Genomic DNA, 22,653 nt, shown 5'->3' with positions numbered 1-22,653 from the left:
CGCTGATATAATGGACATTAAGACTCCAGGGACCATCTGGATTACCCATGACTTTGCTCCTTACTATTAGTGGGAATATTTGAAAAACAAATATGCTATAAAGTTCCAAGTCCCCTAAAATATTATTTTAAAAAAATCTTTTTTAGTTGTTGATGAACATTTTTTAAAAATTTATTTATATGTGGTGCTAAGAATTGAACCCAGTGCCTCACACATACTCGGCGAGTGCTCTACCACTGAGCCACACCCAACCCCTCCCCAAAACATTATTAAGTGCCACTTCAGACAAAATTTTATATAAAAGTTAGTTGTTGAATGGAATAATATTTATAATATAAAATCCTGAGGTCATAACAGAATCTAAGAGCATCTTACCGAGCAGGACGCTGTCTGGCTGGTGGCTGAATTTCCACAAATAGTGAGTCTGGCATTCAATCCTTCTGCAAGGTAAGTCTGAACATCCAAGTTGCTCGCTAGTGGCGGTGCTGGGAGGGCCTGACTGCTATATGTGGCGGCTTCATCTTCTCTTATAATTTCCCAATTCTAAAATGAACAGAATCAGCTTGAGCCACACATACTTTAATCCACTACTATGACATGTGAATGTCAGTGAAAACAAGAGAACCATACCTCGGAAGACTCCCGGTTGTCCACACTTTCTGTTTCCTCGGATATCTGCCTCCTGGTGGTAAAGGCACGCTGTGCTTGCAGGTGAATGTTACCATTCTCAGCATCCGTGAGGTCGTCCCTGTATTGGCAGTAGAAAAAGCCATCACTCCTGTCTTAAGATAATTAAAATGAAAGCCTAAGATCCTGTGATCATAAACACAGATCAGAATTTACTGGTTTTAGCCAAAGGCTATTTCAACATGTATAAATTAAATTGTGGGTACACTGGCATCTTCAGAGTACCTTATAGAGTTAAAAGCTGTTGTGAAAATGTGTAATGATTGATATTTTGGTTTATTACTCAGTCTAGGAGAATGTCTGACACACAGTACTCAAAAAGATTTGTTGAATGAATATCAGAGTTTTATCATTTCATAATGTTATTATTTCCCAATATTATTACATGAATAAAATCTAAAGTAACTCAACAGTTCCATATACATCTTCATGAATCAAACACTTCACTTGACAAAACTGGTCTTACAGAACAGAGTTCCCCATGCACACATGTAGAAAGCAGAATGAAAGACAATGAAAGGACTTTATAATTCAATGCTTAATAAATTAGGGATTACTTATTATCTATTTTTTATCATATAGACATGGGCCTGGTCTGAAAAAGGACAAAAGTAAAGGCTTACCTGAGTTCAGTAAAGGTATAAATCTTAGTCATTTATATTAGTCCAGTTATTTGCATTTAATATAACCAGACTATGAGATCAAGAATTTTGTGTCAGGTGCAGTGGCACATTTCTATTAACCCCAGTTACTCAGGAGGGTGAGGCAGGAGGATCACAAGTTTGAGGACAGCCTGTGAAACTTGGTGTGAACTTGTTTCAAAATAAAAAATAAAAAAGCTAGGGGTTCAGCTCAGCAGTAGAGTGCCCCTGATTTAGATCCAAGTACCCCCCTCACAAAAAAAAAGAAAAACAAATGTGTTCAAACATTTAATAACAAAATTAGTATCAATTTATTTAATGTCATATAAGCCCTGGACAGTGAGAAGACAATTATTTTTCTCATTATTTTTTATTGGTTCCTAATAATTACACATAACATTAGGATTCATTTTGACATAATTATATAAGCATGGAATATAATTTGCTCCAATACAGTCCCTAGTACTTACCCTGACCCTACCCCTTCTCCCTTTCCCTTTTCTCTACTCTACTGATTTATTTATTTATATTTTTTAAAAATTAGTGTCTCGTGGATACATAATGGTGTTTCACTGTAGTATATTCACATATGTACACTGGAAAGTTAGTTCAGGTTCATTCCACTGTTTTTCTCTTATCCCATATCCTTCACTCCCTCCTCCCCAATCCTCTCCCTCTATTCCCTGATTTTTAAAAATATTTTTAGTTGTAGATGGACATAATGCCTTTAATTAATTAATTAATTAATTAATTAATTAATGTGGTGTTGGGGATCAAACCCAGTACTTCACACATGCTAGGTAAGTGCTCTACCACTGAGCCCCAACCCCAGCCCTGATCTTTCTTTTTTTGATGGAATTCCTGTTTCCCCCTGCCCCCAACATCCCCCCCCCCTTATTTTAGACTAGTTTCTGCATATGAGAGAAAACATTTGACCTTTGACTTTTTGGGTCTGGCTTATTTCACTTCACATTGAAGTCTCCAGTTCCATCCATTTACCAGCAAATGACATAATTTCATTCTTCTTTATGGCTGAATAAAACTCCATTGTGAATATATACCAAATTTTATTTATCCATTCATCCACTAAAGGGTACCTAGGTTGGTTCCATTGTCTGGCTATGGTGAATTGTGTCACTATAAACATTGATGTAGCTGCATCACCGTAGTAGACTGATTTTAGATCTTTCGGATATTTACCAAGGAGTAGGATAGCTGGGTCCATTCCTAGTTTTTTGAGGAATCTCCATACTGCCTTCCAGAGTGGTTGCAGTAACTTGCAGTCCCACCAACAATGTATAAGTGTACCTTTTTTCCCACCTCCTCGCCAACACTTACTATTTGTATTCTTGATAATTGCCATTCTGACTAGAGTGAGATGAAGTGCCATGAATAACTTGGATTGCTGATTTACTTTGGTTTTGATTTGCATTTCCCTGACTGCTAGAGATGTTGAACTTTTTTTTTTTTTTCATATATTTATTGGCCATTTATATTTCTTCTTTTGAGAAATGGCTGTTTAGTTCTTTTGCCCATTTATTAATTGGGTCTCTTTTTGGTGTTAAATTTTTTGAGTTCTTTACATATTCTAGATATTAATGCCCTGAGGAGCAGGTGGCAAAGACCCTATCCCATTCTGTAGGTTCTCTCTTCACACTCTTATTTCCTTTGCTGTGCAGTTTTTTAATTTGATGCCATTCCACTTATTGATTTTTAGGTTTATTTCTTGAGCTTTAGGGATCTTTTTAAGTAAGTCAGTTCCTGTGCCAACATGTTGAAGTGTTTGGCCTACATTTTTTTCTAGCAGTTGAAGTTTCTGGTCTAATTTCTAGGTCTTTAATCCACTTGGAGTTGATTTTTGTGCAGGGTGAAAGAGAAGGGTACAGCTTCATTCTACATAAGGACATTCAGTTTTCCTAGCACCATTTGTTAAAAAGACTATCTTTTATCCAATGTATGTTTTTAGCACCTTTTTCTAGTATCAGTAACTGTATTTATGTGTTGTGTCTGTGTCTTCTATTCCATAGATCTTCATGCATGTTTTGGTGCCAGTACTATGATGTTTTTGTTACTATAACTCTGTATATTTCAGGTCTAGTATTATGATGCCTCCAGTATCACTCTTTGTTGTTGTTGTTTTATTTTAATTTTTTATTTGTAGATGGACACATTGCCTTTATTTATTTTTATGTGGTGCTGAGGATGGAACTCAGTGCCCCACGCATGGTAGGCAAGCGCTCTACCACCAGCTGGGCTCTACAACCCAGCCTCAGGATCACTCTTCTTGCTTGGGATTAGTTTGGTTATTCTGGGTCTCATTTTTCCAAATGAATTTTAGTACTGCTTTTTATAGTTCTGTGAAGAACATCATTAGTATTTTGATGGGGATTGCTAAATCTGTATATTGCTTTTGGCAGAATGGTCATTTTAACAATATAATTCTGCTTATCTAAGAACATGGGAGGTCTTTTCATCTTCTAAGATCCTCTTCAATTTCTTTGTATAGTTTTCATTGTAGAGGTCTTTCACATCCTTTGTTAGACTAATTACCAGTTGTTTTTTTAAGGTTATTGTGAATGAGATAGTTTTCCTTATTTCTTTGTCAGTAGATTCATTACTGGAGTACAGGAACACAACTGATTTATGTATGTTGATCTTTGTATCCTGTTACTTTACGCAATTTGTTTATCAGTCCTAGAAGTCTTCTGGTGAAGCTTTTTGGATCTTCTAAATATAGGATCATGTCATCAGCAAACAGAGATAATTTGACCTCTTCCTATTTGTACTCCTTTCATTTCCTTTGAGAAGACAAGTTATTTTTAAAAACATATTATTTGAAAAATTGACACAATAATTGTACACACTGTATTTTGGTGGTGCCATGTGATATTTTGATAAGTATATACATTGTAATAACCAAATTATAGAATTTAGCATACTCATCATCTCATATATTTACATTCTTTGTGGTGAGAACATTCAAAATCTCTTCTGGCTTATTTGAAATATTCTATATCATACTGTTCATCCCAGTCAGCCTATTGTGCAACAGAACATCCAAACTCATTCTTTCTATCTTAATGGTACTTTGTACCTGTTAACCATTCTCTCCCTAACCCCTGCAGCCTCTAGAAGATCAGTTCTTACTGTATTGTAGCTGATAAAAACATAAATCTGACAGATGGCTCTAAGGGACTGTTTCATATTTCTTTCCCTAAATATTAGATTTTTGCTAGCTGAAATGACATCAGCTATAGTGAAAGAAATATGATTCTGCTCAAGTCGGGCTTGCCATAATACTTAGGTATGTAATAAGGTAATTTTGCAAAATTTAATGGTATCTTTGGTGTTTTGCAATCTGTACGTCATTTCACAGATATTGATACCTCTGTGCTATGAATAACTTGGATTGCTGATTTACTTTGGAAGGATTTGAGAACAGAAAATATCTATGAAAGTGCTTGGGATATATCAGATGCAAAATATGAGAATCAAAAATTAGAAGGTTCATAGATAAATAAAAATTTTAAGTATGTGTCAAACAGTAAAAGACTAATAGAAAGCCAAATAAGGTTGTATGCAAAGAGAAGTGGAAGGGGATTTGGTAATAAATATTAATGTTGAGAGGATTTGGAAATGTATACATGGTCTAATGATAAATGAAAAATGTCACTGAGGAGACATGCATTAGGATATGTCAAAGGTCATTCTGTCCTTGGTCTGTGCTCACTGGAAGATGTGTAAACACTGACCAGATTGGAAGATAAGACCAATAACGAGACCTTAATTATTGGGTTCTTTATATTGTATAAATCACTTATATTTTTTAAAAAGGGTACTGAAGAAAATAACATTTTAATAACAAAACACAAAATATTTCTAAGATATTTTAAATCAGTCTCAAAAGATCCTTTTTTGCTATATCAATTAATGATTTATTACAATTAAAGCAATTGAAATGGCAGTATTTATGATTTATTTAAATGATTCTAAATATTATCAAATCTTTTTAAAAAAATAGCTGAGAGGGCTGGGGATATAGCTCTATTGGTAGAGTGCTTGCCTCGCAAGCACAAGGCCCTGGGTTCAATCCCCAGCACCGCCAAAAAAAAAAAAAAAAAAAAAAAAAAAAAAAAAGCTGAGAAAGCATCTTTAAACCCTGGGTCATAAAAATCCTAGTCTTCTTCCCGTTTGTGGATCCCTATACCACCACAAATCCATTCAAGACATAACTTCAAAATGAAAGTGGTTAAAATGTATCCAGATTACACATGTGAAAGCCATCTGTACATACTGAGGGGTTGGTCTTTTCCACTGTGTTCTTCTAGATTCATGGTTTACATAGTAGGTCCTTCCAAGGACATCCTGCCTCTCTTCCCATCCTGGAGGTAGAGGAGAAGGTTCCTGTTGCTGCTGCAAATGGGAAGCAGCATCTGGTTGGTCCAAAACAACCCAGCCAGGCTGAAAAAGAGTGGAAACAATTAGGTGTCTGCTCAATTATTCTAACTTCATCAATTATATGCTAAAGGAAATTTTAAAGATTTAGTGTGTTCAATTTCAGAAATTATACATAAATGGAATGAGCACATCCTCAAATTTTAAAATATGAATATTTTATGATAATGAAGACTTTCTTTGCAAAACAACCATTTTGATTTTGTTTGAAAATGTTAAAAAAATTTCAAAGAAGTTTAAAAACATATCTAATAGAAGAAAAAGATAAGAAACACATCCCTTTTAAATAAATAAACATTGATGTAAAGTTGGAAAGCACTGAGAAACTAAGAAGCATAGCTTAAACTAGTGCAATCTTAGGCTACTCTCTAAATCTCAGGCAACTGAATGAAGGTCAGGAGTGCATTGCTGGTCACTGTCTCTCCCACAGAGAAAGCACCTTGCTTACAGTAGAAATCAATAACTGTCTGAGACATAAAAAAAAAAAAAATCATTAGATAAAGGTCAAATATATATATAGGCATGTTAGAGAAGGGTGAATACTTGAGAAATAATTGCTACTGTGAATTGTGTATGGATTGAAAAGTCATTCTGATTCTCTTGTCTGATTTTTCTATTTTTCTCCTGGACCAGGAAAAGGGTTTTGGTCAGGTCATAAAGCAGTTAAAGAAAGTTTTTTTAAAAACAAAACAAAACAAAAAATGCACTGGAAATGTTTACTCTGAGACCGTAGGAGACAAAATCCACACAAAGCCTTAATTAACTAGGGTATAAAAGCAAGGGATTCATTAAAAAGAGTAACAAGAGTCAATGACAAGCTTTCATATGAGAAACCTCATAACAGAAAAGGCAACAGGTAAAGTTTTATTAAACATTGATATGGTTAGGAAAGCATTCAAAATTGGAAAAAAAAAAAGTAAAGAAACTTTAAAATGTTCCTAAAAGGACACAAAAGACCTAAATGAATGAAAAGACAATGTATCACCTTGGCTAGGAGAATTCACTCTCACTAAGGTGTCAATTCTGCCCAAGTTAATCTATAAACTTGCCAAAATTCTGGTAAAACTACATTACAGATTTTTTTTTAAATAACAAGACAAACAATTCTCAAATAGAAACATGAAGAAGGAAGAATAACCAGCATCATTCTGAAAAAAGAATAGCAATGAGTAGAGATGAGCCCTGCTGGAGAAAACATTATAAACTATAACAGCTGTGTGATACCGGTGCATGCAGATGGCTCAAGAGAATGGATTAGAAAGCCCAGAAAGAGACCCAAATTTATAAGAATTTAGCATATGACAAGGACATTTCAAATTTGTGGGAAAAGAGGCAGACTGCTTTGAAAATGGGTACTTATTTGAATAAAAACTTTAATTTGGACCCATACCTCACACCTTGATGAGGTTAAGTTACGGAGTAGCTGGGCATGATGGTATGCACCAGCAGTCCCAACCACTCAGGAGGCTGGGCAGGGGGACTGCTTGAGTCCAGGAGTTTGCCTGGGCAACACAGCAAGGTGAATGAAATTGAATGAAATGAAATGAAATTTCTTGAGTCTTGCTATGTTGCCCAGGCTGGCTTTGACTGCTTAAGCCTCCTGAGGAGTTGTGACTACAGGTGTGTAGTAGTCCAGCTCAGACTGAGTAATATGTTAAACATGACATCAAACCAAGAAGGAATAAAAAGAGATTATTCATAAATTTGGCTATAAAGTCCCTAAAGATATACATGGCAAAAAATCACCAAAGTAAAAATAATTAAAATCATTTTCAGTATTAAGATAATAGACAGACGTCCTCTTCCCTTCTGGTCGCAGTTGCTTGGGTCTTGGAAACTTTCGTGTCGGAAATGCTGATAGCAAGATGTCTTCAGGAAATGCCAAAATTGGGCACTCTGCCCCCAACTTCAAAGCTACAGCTGTGATGCCAGATGGTCAGTTCAAAGATATTAGCCTATCTGACTACAAAGGAAAATATATTGTGTTCTTCTTTTACCCTCTCGACTTCACCTTTGTGTGCCCTACGGAGATCATTGCTTTTAGTGACAGGGCAGAAGAATTTAAGAAACTCAACTGCCAAGTGATTGGTGCTTCTGTGGATTCTCACTTCTGTCATCTGGCATGGATCAATACACCCAAGAAACAAGGAGGACTGGGACCCATGAACATTCCCTTGATATCAGATCCCAAGCACACTATTGCTCAGGATTATGGAGTCTTAAAGGCTGATGAAGGCATTTCCTTCAGGGGCCTCTTTATCATTGATGATAAAGGTATCCTTCGCCAGATCACTGTGAATGACCTTCCTGTTGGCCGCTCTGTGGATGAGACTCTGAGACTAGTTCAGGCTTTTCAGTTCACTGACAAACATGGGGAAGTGTGCCCTGCTGGCTGGAAGCCTGGCAGTGATACCATCAAGCCTGATGTCCAAAAAAGCAAAGAATATTTCTCCAAGCAGAAGTGATCACTGGGCCATCTGAGTGCCAGGCTGCACTGGGTACCCATGAGAACAAAATCTCTTTTGTATTTTTTTTTTTTTTTCATGCCTAAGACATAACTTTCCTATAGGGTTGGAGAGACCAGCCTTTCTTCTGTTGGTGGGAGAATAACCTGAGCTATATTGTGGGGTTGGCCATCTGATTTGTATGATGTACCAGTAGTGAGGCATCAGCCTATTGATCTTTTGTAGTTTCTATTAAACTTGAACTGAGAAAAAAAAAAAAAGATAATAGACAAAGAATAAGTTCTTTACCACACGCACAGTTTATGCTTTAGGCACTGGAGATCCAGTCTTTCACAGCAGTGAAAAACTGTTGTGTGCCAGGCACATGATGGCTGAGAAGCAGAGAGAGAATTTTTCTTCCTTGGAAGACTGGGCCTGGTCAAGGAGAGGAGCGGGGAAGGAAAGGAGTATTGGTATCAAGGAGAAAAAGAGGGGTTTCTGCAGCATGGTTGATCTATTCTGGCTACCTTGGGTGGGAGGATTATGGACTGAGGAAGACAGAGGTGAGGGGAAGGGAGAGAAGAAAACAAAGAATAATTTTGGGAAAAGGAATCTGGTTAGGAAGCAAAATTGACTCTTTTCTGTTTTATTTCTTCTATGGGAACTGATAGGTCTTTTAGTACTTTTTTTCCTTTTTGTTGCCCAAATTCCATTTTCTTCCTTCTCTTTAAACTCTTACTTTGTCTTTTCATCTGTATTTTTTGTTTTGTTTTGTTTTTTGTTTTTTGGCGGTGCAGGGGATTGAACCCAGGGTCTTGTGCTTGCAAGGCAAGCACTCTACCAACTGAGCTCTATCCTCAGCCCTTTTCATCTGTATTTATCTTCCTTTTCACTCTCCCTTCTCTTACATGATCAGGATATAGGATATATTAGTCCTGCATACACAGAATCCAATTTTATTACTCTAATCTCCATTTCAAAGACATGTGAGCTGCCAGGCACAGTGGTATATACCTGTAATCCAAGCAATTAGGGAGGTTGAGGTAGGAGGATCACAAGTTGGAGGACAGCCTCAGCAACTTAGCAAGGCCCTAAGCAACTTAATGAGACCCTATCTCAAAATTAAAAAAAAAAGGTTTGTGCTGGGCATGGTGCTGCACGCCTGCAATCCCAGTGGCTTGGGAGGCTGAGGCAGGAGGACCACTACTTCAAAGCCAGCCTCAGCAAAAGTGAGGTGCTAAGCAACTTAGTGAAACCCTGACTCTAAATAAAATACAAAATAGGGCTGGGGATGTGGCTCAGTGGTGGAGTGCCCCTGTGAACTCAGGGGCTGTCGACCTCTGAGTCACATCCCTGATACCCCAAAAAATAAAGAAGTGTAGGAATGTGGCTCAGTGGCAAAGCATCCCAGGAGTCAATCCCAAGATTTAAAAAAAAAAAAAAAAAAAAAAAAAAAGCATGTGAGTTAAATTTTTATATCTCACTCTTCTGAAATAAAGATTATTAAGATTTCTTTGCTGAATGTAGTCAATGATTAACTTTCCTTTAAGATTACCTTTATTAATAAAAGGGCTATTACTACTGCTGAAAAGAATTATAAAAACAAAGTTAGGAAAACAGTACCAAAAGACCATTTCTTTAAAAGCTGTGATTTCTTGGTTTCAACACACACACACAGCTAAGTAGATCTTAAAGACCTGCTTTATGTTATCATAGTAAATTCAAGAAGAAAATGAAAAAATTGATTAGGGTCTTTAAAAAATCTATTTCAAGTTTGAGGAAGTACAGTTGTACATTCAAATACCATTTAGAAAGACCGAGATTTTATTTTATAGATAGAATGCCTCTCTATTACACATGTATTTTCTTCTATTCTCTATAAAATAATTTTCTAAGAATCAATGAACCTTACTTAATTACTAGCCTCGGGCTATATGCAATTGCCTAAAATTTAGCAGAGTCAAAGAGAGTCAGAAAGAAAGCATTCAGAGACAGACAAAAGTTCTATGTCAATCTCCTGAAATAACAACTAACTCTTAAATTGCATAAAGGTTACAAATCATATGTTAAGTAATTACCTGTTACACTTTACTGAGGAATACAAACTGTCTTAAGTATGAGCCACTTTTCAAAATTACAATTGTTTTCTTCAAATAGTAGAATTTCATATATCCAGTTATAAACTAGATGTCAAAGAACTAGGTAAGACATCTCTGGTCACTAGCTACACAGAAGACAAATAAGCAGATTCATGTGTTTGAATTCCTAGGGTTTTTCATAAATAAACTACATGCTCACACCTCCTGAATTACAAGGTGCCTTCTGAGGGAATTCAAACACTGAGACATGAGACCACGAGATGAAACAGAACTGAACTGTAACAAGGTACCTATGATATGTGTGTGTGGGCAAAACTTGGAGTAGGTTACTAAATGAAATGCTATTAATCTTTTAAAGTTACTAAATAAAGAATTTTCTTTCTTTATAGCAGACATCCTTCATTTCAAACAGAATTCCATTATGCAAGATGACCTGGGTACCAGAACAGGAGGTAGACAAACATCTACCCAACAAATACCTTGAAAACTTGAAAAAAATAATTGTTCTATGAAAAATTAGAGAAAATCAGAAAAAGGATAATCAAATAAACGAATATAGACTTGAGAGGATAACAAGTTTCTTTGATCACCAAAATAGGGGTTTAATATATGATTTCAAGAAAAAAACCTCTTTCCTTCTATAATTATACATTCCCCCTGAAAAGCAAAATCACACTACTGCATTCAAAATATTCCCAGAAAACTTTATTGCCAATTCACTGCCTGCTCTAGAGCTTTCTTTCTCAAGGCTCCCGAGCAAATGAGGTAGAGCTCAGCCCTTGGAGAGGCCTCTCAGTTTCATAGTTCTTATGGAGACCAAAGCAGACCCTCAGACAAAGAGGCAATGACTGAGGAAGGAAAAAGAAACTTCTGAAGCAATTTGCCATGTATTTTCTGTATATGTTGAATGAATGATGTCACCTTTAGATGGATTGTGCCTTTCAAATGGACCTCAAGGAGCAGGTGTTTTCTGGTCCCCATTTCAAATCTTGAATTTTTCTACTGAAAGAAACTCTAGGGGTCACTTGGTATAACACTGTAACTCTGTGAATGAGGAACCCACGTCAGGAAAGGTCGGTTCCTCAAAGGTTCATGAGGCTAGCTGGTGGCAAAGCTTGCCATTGGGGTTCCAGTCCCAAATCCCCTTCTATTCCAAATACACCTTCTGCACCACTTCACTTGTCCCAGATGCATGTAGCTCTATCCAAATCCTTGACTTGGACTTTCTTTTCAGTCTATCATCCATGAAAACTGTTAAATTCCACTTGCCTTAAATAAACACGGCTTTTTATCATCTCACTTGATTTCTCCCCTGACTCTGCTTCCCTCATGATGTCCCCTACCATGTTAGAAGTAACAGGAATTATATGTTTTTCATAGAAGTTTCTTATTAGTAAAGAGTCTTTCCAAAATGTCCTTATGTTTAACTTACAAATACTAAATTATGTTCTTAAAGGAGAACATGACATGGTTTTAGAAAACTTTGAAAAACTACAAAGTTCATGACAATTACAGTAAATGTTTTCCTTTATAAACATTGTGTTCTCTACTCTCTAACCTTTAAGAAGGCCATTGGTCATGGCCGTTTCATTCTACGAAAATGTCCTTAGGGAAAAGAAATTGTTCATGAATGCTTGGGTGAAATATATAATACAGATAAATAATTTTTATTGGACACATTAATTTCATTGAATAAAGTTATTTTTCTTGAGGATATATTAAACTAAGAAATAAGATATATATTTATATATATTTAGTTTAACAAAATATTTATAAACTCTCACCTCTAATTCCTCAGCCTGTTCTGCATTCTCTTCTTCTGAGCCACTGGTTTTAGGTAAATAAGTCATTTTTAATCTTAGATAACCTTTAACTCTTGACTTATGACTGTAGAAAAGAAAAGAAATTATTCACAAAACTTCAACACTAGGGAAAAAAGCATTTGTTTAATGAGTCTACTGAATACCTACTGGCTATTAGGGAATTTACCAAAGGATATTCAAAGAAAAGTTCTAATGCAGGAGACATCTAGGAAAGGAAAAGATGGTGGAAAAAAAGGAAACATACAAATGAATAATTGTTATGTTATAAATAAGGTGCTAAGGAGGTTTAAGAAGAAGAGCAGAGAGAACTTCAGAGTGAAATTGGCATTTCAGTTGGGGCTGAAAGATTGGGAAGGATTTTGATCTGGGGCAGTGGAGTGAAGAGAACGACCAAGAACCAGGAAATAGATGGGAAACGTGGGGTGAAATTCCGTAAAGGGCAGTAATTGAGTTTGACTGGATTATAGGGTACAAAAAGGAGGGTGTGGGAGTCAAAGATGGTTCATGCTGATAAAGTCATGCAAAATAAGAGAACTTGAGGCTTTATTTTCCATATTTTGGGAAGTTTTGATTGTAAGACTTAATGCTATCTATTGTGCTTACCAATTCTACCATGTGAAGGTTTACTTAAGGAACTCTTGTCAATCCTAGCTTTCTATATAGTTTTATATATGTATACACACATATGCATACATATTTGGTGATTTTTTACAGATATCAGTTATGTAATCAATTATCCTTTGTTTTTCTAGATAAGAGTCCTAATGCATCTTTGAGAGATTATATGCCCTCTCCCCCTAGGCCTGTGTCTCCTTTAATCTTTTTAGTTGTTCTCTGAATATTTCTCATGGATTTGGTAAATTAAATGTTCCTCTCTGAAGTGATTAGTAAAATTTCTTATTCTTGTTCTCAAGACCATCAACATGGCTTGTGCATCTACAGTTAAGGGGATGTGGACACTGACTTGCTATAAATGATGGATATAGAAAATGTGCTCAGATCATGTTTTGTTGAAAAACTTCTCTACAACTGTGCTTCATGTCTTTCTAACCAGAAAATAATACCATGGGTTTGACTCAAACAAATGCAGGACATTTTCTATCTGAATAAAGTTTCTTCTGTATTTACAATCAGATCCAATGCAAACAGAAGATATAATTTTTTAAAAGAAAAAGATACTAAAAAAATCTGACAAATTGAAAAGCAAGCGACTAGGGCAATCAAACAAGAGAAGAACTATCAAATAGTTACAATCGGTCCCAAAATTAAAGGAAGAGATTTACATTCTATACTTCTACAGAAATTAAATATGTGACTTACAGGGTAAAAATTAGCAGTATTAGAGCACTCTTTTATTTTAATATTTATATTATGAAAAGTAACTTAAAGAAGTTGTTTCAAATGCAAAATTTTACTAACTTTCAATAAAACATTTTTTCAAATGCATTTTCTAGTTTAAAAACAAGGTAAATACTATTGTTTTCACAGATGTCCTTTATCTGTTGTACTTTGACCTTTTTGACAGTAAATCCACACACGTTTTAACGAGGTTTTGCTTGAGTATGTGGTACAGAAGATCAAAAGGGGGTTTATTTACAGTTTAAAATTTAAAATTTTGACAAAATCAAGTAATTCAGCTTAGAAAAATGGAATTATGAATTTTAAATTGCAGTCTCCAGGCTATTTTCCCTAAACACTTGAGTCTTCTGAAATATTTTTTAAAAATTAACATAAGCAAAATATAGGTTTTTTTTCCTGAAATTAGTTGTGTGCATGCTTTTAAAACAGTATGAAAAAATTACATGTGCTTTAAGATATAAAATGCCAAGTGTTAGCTTTCTAGTCTGAAAGGTATTAGGAGAACAAATATTTCCCAAAAGGATGTGATTACTTTTCTGTACCTTCAAATGTTTTTTATAATGTACACATAGTACTTTTAGATCAGAAATGACAATAATGCTTTAAATAATATTAGCATAAAAGTTACAAGTAACTTATTTACAAGGATTTAAATCCTGAATTTTCAAAGAGACCACTGTAAGGTTCAACAGTGATTAAAAAGGAAAAAACATGTTGTAATTTTATACTTACTAACCTTCTTGGGTGAAGAACGAAGTCCTTAAATGTATATGGTCTCTCCATTCTTGGATTTTCTGTCTAGAATAAAACAGTTTTCAAGATATATCTATAACACAAAAACATGTACTTTTCAAGAAAATTCATGAAGTGTGACCTAAGGCATAATTGAAGAGTGAGAAAAAGTGTTTTTGTTTATTAAATGGTTACAATTGTAATTTGACAGTGTTTTCACCTTCCTGCACGATAGGAATATCACAACTCAGCCTAAAACCAGCTGGGCAGGTGGGCTATGGAGCCAAAAGCAGAGCAGAAGAGGAGCAGGGGGGCAGCATGACAGAGTGGTCAGAAGGCTGGCTGCCAGCAAGAACACGGAATATGTACGATGTCAGCAGGGTGACTTGGCTAGAGCACAGAGACAATTCCAGAACAAGAGTAAACAGCCTGAAAGTCAGGCTAGATTAAGTACATTATTGAAAGATCTCTAAATGTTATAGAGGGCCAAAAACTATCTCTAATGATTGACAGAGTGAAGAATTTCTTTTCTCTATTTCAAAGCTCTGCAGCCCTTTGTTTTCACTGTCCCTTACTACTCTGTTGTTTTGAACTGTTAACTACCCCTTCTGTTTTAAAACCCCTCCTAATGGGGCTAGAGATATAGCTCAGTTAGTAGAGTGCTTGCTTACTTTGCATGCACAAGGCCCTGGGTTCAATCCCCAGCACCACAAAAAAACAAAACAACAACAACAAAAAACTCCTCTGAAGTTTTCATGAGCTCATTTTACTTGGTTCTTTTCCATTCTCCTCTTGTCTGTCTTTTCTCTCTCCTCTTATCCACCCACATTAACTAAGATTCAGTACATGGGTCTCTCTTATTTGGACAGCTAGTTAAGCTCAGATTTTGCTGTTACCTACCTGGACAGTGAGAACTCTCAATCCTTTCAGTCCCTTTTCCCTACATAATTTATTTTTTATATTTATATTAGCTGTCCAATTTAAACTTTTATATTTCCTGTTTTTTACTGAAAACAAGAAATATTCAATATTTTCTATTCAAGACACTACTCTTGGGCTGGGGAGATAGCTCAGTTGGTAGAGAGCTTGCCTTGCAAGCACAAGGACCTGGGTTCGATCTCCAGCACTGCAAAAAAAAAAAAAAAAAAAAAAAAAAAAAAAAAAAGATACTACTCTTTATCTTGTGAGTTTAACCTGTATTATCTTTATTTTTTGCTTCCCCTCCAACCTCCATATGAGATACTTACTCCAGAAATGATTTATTCTGAAATGTTTCCTAAATCTCTTTTCCTCCATTGCTATATTCTGAGTCTAGATTCTAGGTGTTTCATGTTTATATTGTTGTAATGTATCTTAGTTTCTTCTGTTACTCTATTTATTCAGCAGAATATTTCCAAATTGCTTCATGATGCCAACAAACTTCAATGACTCTCTAATTCTAACTAAGGTTCACATAAGGAAATACTAAAGAGAAAACTGAAATAGAAATTTGAGATATATTTTCAGAAAATAATACACTCAAGAAATAAGTTTATACTTTATAAATCAAATTTTTATAATAATTATAATGTTAACTGTTATATATTGTATGTAAGTATTTATTAAATTAAAAAGAATAAACACAAAACCCCAAATCATGGACACTGATACCAACCGGTAATGGATAAAGAGGAACATCCACTTGACCTAGGAAATCATCTCTTGTCTAGAGAAGAAAGAAGAAAAATAAGATTAGTAATATGTTTAATCCCTTCAGAAGGCTTTGTTGAGATACTGCCACATTCACATTCATAGGTTTTTTGATTGTTCTTGTTGTTTAATCCTAACAGCATCAATGGAGAATCAAAAATTAAAAGTTATGTTGTATAATTTTTGTTCATCATAGAGCAACATATAAATACATTTTTCTGCAGATAATTATACACTCAGACAAAAACAACTATTTGAAAGCATGACAGAATGACCCAAAACAAGCAGAGACTTGGGTGGCAGGGGTGGGAGTAGGGTGTCAATCCTTGAAAGAGGAGACTGCAGTGGGCAGACTTCGTATTTATATTGCTTGTCACCTAGTAGTACTCCACAGTCCATATGGTGTGAAGTGCTTAGAACTTAAGCAGAAGCCTGCAATGTTACTAGTTTGAGGAGTCAGAAGAACAAGTTTGGGGTTAACAGCCTAACTGGAAAGTGAGAGAAATAATCCCAGAAAAAGAAGTCACAAAAGCCCTTCAAATCTATGTATAAACTCTACCCAAATCCCAAGTTTATTCCTGAACCACACAAGTGAAAGGCAGCAGCTGCAAGGCTGAAAGGACTGAGCACAGGTTTTAGTCAATGTCCACCAAAGGGGAGGCAGCATTTGGAGTTCAGCTAAGTTAATTTACTAGAATGAAAATCAATGCTCTTCAGGGAAAGATAACAAAATTCACTGTCTTTATTATACACTATATATATTGTCCAGTATATAATAAAAAACTACCATGCTTGCAAAGAGTAGAAGAATATGACCTAGTATCAAGAGAAAAAGCAATCAATAGAAATCAACCACAAGATGACTCAAATCTTGTCATGAGCAGACAGGGAAATTAAATCAACTATTATAAGGATGTTAAGGACTTAAGAGGAAAATCAAGTCATAATGAATGAACAGATATGGAATCTAATAAAACAAAATGAAAACTATTAAAATGAATGAAATGTATATTTTAGTACTGAAAAATGCAATATATCAAATAAAAATCAGTAGATAGGCTTAACATGTGATTAAAGATGAATGAGGAAAAGTTCTATGAACTTAAAGATGTATTGATAAAACATGCAAAATGGAAAATAAAGAGGATTTATAGAAAAATTTTAAAGCAGCTTAATGCATGTACAACTGGAATCCCAGAAAAGGGGCAATGGCAAGGAAGGATAAGATATAAAAATATTCTTTAAAAAAGGGAAAGAAAGGAAACAGTCAACATTTTCCTATATTTGAAAAAAACCCAAGCTTAGATATTTAATAAACTCAATGAACTGAAGTAGGATAAATATAAGAAAACATGAATAGAAACATCATTATTAAATGCTGAAGGATAAAGAAAAAATCTTGGAAGAAGCCAGATAAAAATAATACATTATATATAGGGGAACAATAATACAAGTGAGAGTTAACGCCTCATCCAAAACAATGGAAGCCAGAAGACAATAGAATGACATCTGTTAAGTGCTTAAAGAAAAAAATAGTACCTATAAAGGTCAACGGAGGGCCAGGGAGATAGCTCAGTTGGTAAAGTGCTTACCTAATAAGCACAGGGCCCTGGGTTCGATCCCCAGCACCAAAAAAAAAAAAAAAAAAAAAAAAAAGAATTCAATGAACCTTTATTTTATTTATTTACATGTGGGAGAATTGAACCCGGTGCCTCACATATGCTAGGCAAGTACTCTATCACTGAACTATAACCCCAACCCTAGGAAAAAAAATTTTTTTTAAATGAGAAGAATATAAAGAGAATTTGGTGATCAATAGAACTAGCACTATAAGACAAGCTAGAGGACTTTTTTTAAGGCTGAAAATAAATGGCACCAGATAGAAATCAGATGTAAAGGGAGGAATGAATGGTAAATTAAAAACAACAATAATAATCTTCTCAATCTTTTAAAGAACAAATTTTTATTTATAGAAAAAGTATATCACATATTATGGGTTTAAAATATATCTAGATGTAATACAAATGAGAACACTGTACAAAATATAGGTAAACGATCTATATTTTTGTAAGATCATCTTAAATTTTAAATTAAGTCATGTGATGTAGGTAAGTTAATCATTAATTGATTACAGAGTTAGAGTCAAAAGAAGAACTGAAATACAATACTATAAGTACTTGATTAACCCAAAATAAGGCAGGAAAAAGGAAACAAACAAAAACCAGATTGGACAAACAGCAATAAACCACACTTTTTTTTTTTTTTTTTTTTTTTTGGTACCAGGGATTTAACCCAGGGGTGCTTAAGCACTGAGCCACATCCCTAGTCTTTTTTTATTTTTTATTTTCAGACAGTGTCTCACTTAGTTGGTTAGAACCTCACTAGGTTGTTGAGACTGGCTTTGAACCTGCAATCCTCCTGCCTAAGCCTCCCCAGTCACTGGGATTACAAGTGTGTGCCACTGTGCCCAGTTAAACTGCACATTTTGAGAACTAAATTTAACTATATAAATATGACAAACTCAATATTCCAATTAAAGACTGAAACTGCTAGACTGAATAAAAATATAAGACCTAACTGTATGTTGCTAAGATACCTATCATTATAAAACATATCGATTAAAAATTCTTAATTTTTTCACTCTTCATTTTGAAATAATTTCAGATTTTATATAAAAGTTACAAAAATAGTGGTAAGAATTTCCATATACTTTTCACCCAGCTTCCCCAAATGTTAATGCTTAAATAACCATGATATAATGGTCAAAACCAGGAATACCATTCCCTGGTCTATAGACCTTACTCACATGTCACCAATTGTCCGCCTAATTTTAATCCAGGGTACAAGTCAGGATCACACATTGCATTTAGTTGTCCTGTCTCCTTGGTTTGCAGTCTTTATTGTCTTTTCATAAACTTGATATTTTTGAAGAGTACTATCTAGGTATAGAAGGGCCCTCAATTTGAATACATTTAATATTTCTTTGTAGTTGAATTTAAATTATGCGCTTTTTGCAAGAATATCATAAAATGCTTATGTCCTTCTCAGTGCATCATATCAAGAGGCACGTGATGGCAATATGTCCCACTGATGATACTAACTTTGATCATATGGTTAAGGTTTTGTCTGCTAGGTTTCTCTAAAGTTAATATTTTCCCCTTTAGCATCTTGTGGGAAAAATGCTTCAAAGCTGTGTAAATATCTCATTTCTCATCATACTTCATTGCTTCATTGCATCATACATCATTGCTGACAAACCTTAACATCTGTTGATGATCTTGTATGTAATAATTACTATGGTTCCCACCAAATGGTGGTGTTCTATCTATTTCTGCCATTTCCAACATTCCTTTTATTAGCTAACTGGAATTCTGCTAAAATAAAGAACTTCCCCTTTCCTCTCACTTACATATTTAATCACTTATTTAAATCGGTGTGGACCCAATATTTATTTTATCCTTTGAAATATAATCTATTACTGCCATTTATTTTATTATTCAAGTTGCCCTAGATATGGTCATTGGGAGTTACTTCAAGTTAGTATTTGTGTATTTTTTATATGTCCTCATTAGTTTTTAGCACTTCCCAACTTTCTGGCAACATAAGATGTTCCATGGTCAGCATATACTCTCTTTATCCCTGTCCTGCAATCAATTATTTCTTCTAAGGACCCTGATAAACTTTTCCTGAGAATGGTATTTTTTTTACATTGTAAAAAAATTTGTTCTTTTTAAATATTCATGACAGTAGTGTGCATTTTCACATAGTATACATGCATGAAGTATAACTTATTCTAATTAGGATCCCATTCTTGTGGTTGTATATGATGTAGTTTTGCTGGTTGTGTATTCACATATGAACATAGAAAAATTGTATTGGATTCATTCTACTGTCTTTCCTACTCCCATCCTCCCCCTTCCCTTCATTCCCTTTGTCTAATTCAATGAACCTCTATTCTCCCACCCCACAGTCTGTTGTGTGTTAGCATCCACAAATCAGAGAAAACATCTGACCTTTGGGTTTTGGGGATTGGCTTATTCCACTTAGCATGACAGTTTTCAGATCCATCCAGTGAGAATAGTATTTAGATACTACTTATCAATGTGTGAAGTACTATTGCCTTTAGGCTCAAAAGATGAAATTTAAATAGAAAGACAGAAATAAGTTAAAAATAAAGTATGAAAAAAGATATATCAGATATATAGTAAATGTAAGAAATGTGGTGAGGCTATAATAATATAAGACAAATTTAAGTCCATGATAAGTACTGCCACAAATAAAGAGGGACATTTCATAATAATAAAGGGGTCAGTTCATAAAGGATTCCTATAAATCAATAATAAACTTTGAACACTATCCAATTAAAATGGGCATAAAATTGGAAAAGGTATTTTAAAAAGAAGGTAAGTGAACTGTCAACAGTACATGGAAAGATTTATCACTATAAGTCATCTGGGAAATGAAAATTAAAATGAAAAAATCAGAATGTGGTAGTACTTCAAATCACCTATAATAGCTAAAACTTAAAAAGGCTGACAGTAACAAATATTGGTGAGGGTGTGGAACATCAGAATTCTCTTATAAAGTTAAGTAAACACTATAACCAAGAAATTCTACTTCGTGCTAATTTCCTATGAGAAATAAAACCAAATCTCTTCTAGAACGCACATTCGAAAATGTTCAGTTTTATCCATAATACCCTTAACTTGAAACAACCAGATGTCTTTCTGTGGTATATTCACTTAATAGAATTACTCAGCAATAAAAAGAGATGAACTGATACACAAAATAACATGGATGAGTCTCTGACTGCATTTACATGAATTACAGAAGAACCAGAATAGGGAGACAGAGAGTATAGATGGCAGCAGAGAGAGAAGGGAGGAAAAGAATGAAAGTTCATAATACTAAACAACAAGCCCCCTTCAACTCTTTTGGTTCATTTGGCTCCTACAACACCTGGCAGACTACGGTATGCTTCCTAAGAAAAGAAATTCCTCTAGGAATGGAATCCAATGGAAAGACAAACAGATACTGAAACCTGAGAGTCTTCCAATAAAATGATGGATTTTCCCTGATCATCCCAGAGTGAAGTCCTCTAGTTAATGGTTGTGTATAAACAAAAAGCTTCCAATAAATATTGAAATATTGTATATTACAGGCAGCTATGGACTATTAAATGTTTGAGGAAAGATTATAACATGAAAAACAGACCTAAACCAACATAAAGAAAAAAAAAAGAGTATCAATTCTAACTGTAGGAAAATGCTTTAGAAAAACTATACTGAATATTCTTAGAGATTAAAGAAGGCACATGTCACACAGAACAGGAAGCTCAAAAAAAAAAAAAAAAAAGGCAATAAAAGAATAAGAAATTTCTTAGAAATTAGAAAATAAAACTGAAATCCAAAGATTAAGACAGAGGAGAAAGAGAGTGTTACAGAAATTTCTCAGAAAGTAGAACTATAAGACAAAAGAATGGACTGTTGCCCAGATAAGGCAATTATAGAATAAAATTAATTTAAATGTCTAAATAAGACATTATCAGAAAGAATTAAAAAAAGGTAGGACATTATCAAAGAAGCATTTTGTAAAACTTTTCCTAAACTCAAGAAAATGAATTTTGAGAGTAAAAGGGCCTACTACATGTCAGACAAAAAGCACAAAAGAAGACAAACAGCAAGGTCCATTATCGGACATTTTAGAGCACCCACGATAAATTCCAAAACCTGCAAGAGATTTAAAACAGATCATATCAAAACTAATAGAGGGGCTGGGGTTGTGGCTCAGTGGTAGAGTGCTTGTCTTGCATGTGTGAGGCACTGGGGTTCGATGCTCAGCACCACATAAAAATAAATAAGTAAAAAAATAAAGGTCTTGTGCCCACCTACAACTAAAAGTTTTTTTTAAATGAAAAAAAAAATTTTAACTAATAGAGGAGTAATTCTTCCCACATAGTGAAAGAAAAACACTTCCTATATAGAATTCTATACCCAGTGAAACTTTTTCCATTATGAAAGTAGAATAAAGACATTTCCAAACACTGTTGTTCTCAGGAAGTTAACAGAGGACAGACAAAACAAGTGAATACATCATGATAAAAGAAGATGCAGGGGGATTCGAGACAGAAGGGAAACAAAGGGGATTCCCACAATGATGGGGAGCCACAAAGTCACGGTGTAGGATCTAGAGAACCCTCAGTACAGACTGGAACAGGACGACAGGTGTAGCCCAGAATAACAGGAGTGACCAAGTCAATGTGGTGGGGACTCAGGAGAATTGAACGAGATAACATTATTTCTCATTTGCATAATATCCAGCGCACAATAAGCATCCAATACTGTATATCTGAAATGCTAGAGAGTCTGTAATGGAGTCCCTGCTCCATTTTTTTTTGGCTCAGTCCTTGGACATTACAAATAGATATATACAGAAGATGAACTGATAATTTTTGAAACAGACAAGTTGGCTTATAATGATACTTTGAGGGCTGTGTTACAATAATGCTTCCTTCCTTTTTCTTTTCTGCTGCTGAGGATTATACCAGGGCCTTGGGCATGCTAAACACACACTTCACCACTAAGCTGCACCAGCAGCCCTATGTTTCTTTATTCCAGTTTTTATCACAAGTAAATGCTATACTTCATAAATCTGATCTTTAAGAAGCTATCAGTAAATAAGTGAATATAATAAAAAATAGTAAACTCTCAACTTGGGTGATAAG

At 34.8% G+C, this 22,653-nt stretch overlaps 2 protein-coding genes across 4 annotated transcripts in view; one reads left to right on the top strand and one right to left on the bottom strand.

Moving 5' to 3' along the window:
* Window positions 1-22,653, bottom strand: part of Nedd4 (NEDD4 E3 ubiquitin protein ligase) — a 124,848-nt gene that overhangs the window by 30,559 nt on the left and 71,636 nt on the right. For all 3 annotated transcript variants that reach the window (XM_047540063.1, XM_047540062.1, XM_047540061.1), the window contains 6 exons: window positions 15,895-15,945; window positions 14,245-14,306; window positions 12,111-12,213; window positions 5,623-5,789; window positions 631-748; window positions 376-543 (listed from right to left, as the gene is read on the bottom strand). In XM_047540063.1, coding sequence (XP_047396019.1) covers window positions 376-543; window positions 631-748; window positions 5,623-5,789; window positions 12,111-12,213; window positions 14,245-14,306; window positions 15,895-15,945 — 669 coding nt within the window. The remainder of the gene's footprint in view (window positions 1-375; window positions 544-630; window positions 749-5,622; window positions 5,790-12,110; window positions 12,214-14,244; window positions 14,307-15,894; window positions 15,946-22,653) is intronic.
* On the top strand, window positions 7,585-8,339 carry LOC124976958 (peroxiredoxin-1-like). Its single transcript, XM_047540064.1, has one exon. It carries the CDS (start codon window positions 7,649-7,651, stop codon window positions 8,246-8,248), a length of 600 nt encoding a protein of 199 aa, XP_047396020.1. The 5' UTR covers window positions 7,585-7,648; the 3' UTR covers window positions 8,249-8,339.

This window comes from Sciurus carolinensis, chromosome 2, assembly GCF_902686445.1.
Source record: "Sciurus carolinensis chromosome 2, mSciCar1.2, whole genome shotgun sequence".
Classification (NCBI taxonomy): domain Eukaryota; kingdom Metazoa; phylum Chordata; class Mammalia; order Rodentia; family Sciuridae; genus Sciurus; species Sciurus carolinensis.
The sequence above is the reverse complement of the archived record's forward strand: the minus strand, read 5'-3'. Positions and strand labels throughout refer to the sequence as shown.

Coding starts and splice junctions, on each gene's coding strand:
- LOC124976958 (XM_047540064.1), top strand. CDS start 7,649: ATGTCTTCAGGAAATGCCAAAATTGGGCACTCTGCCCCCAACTTCAAA.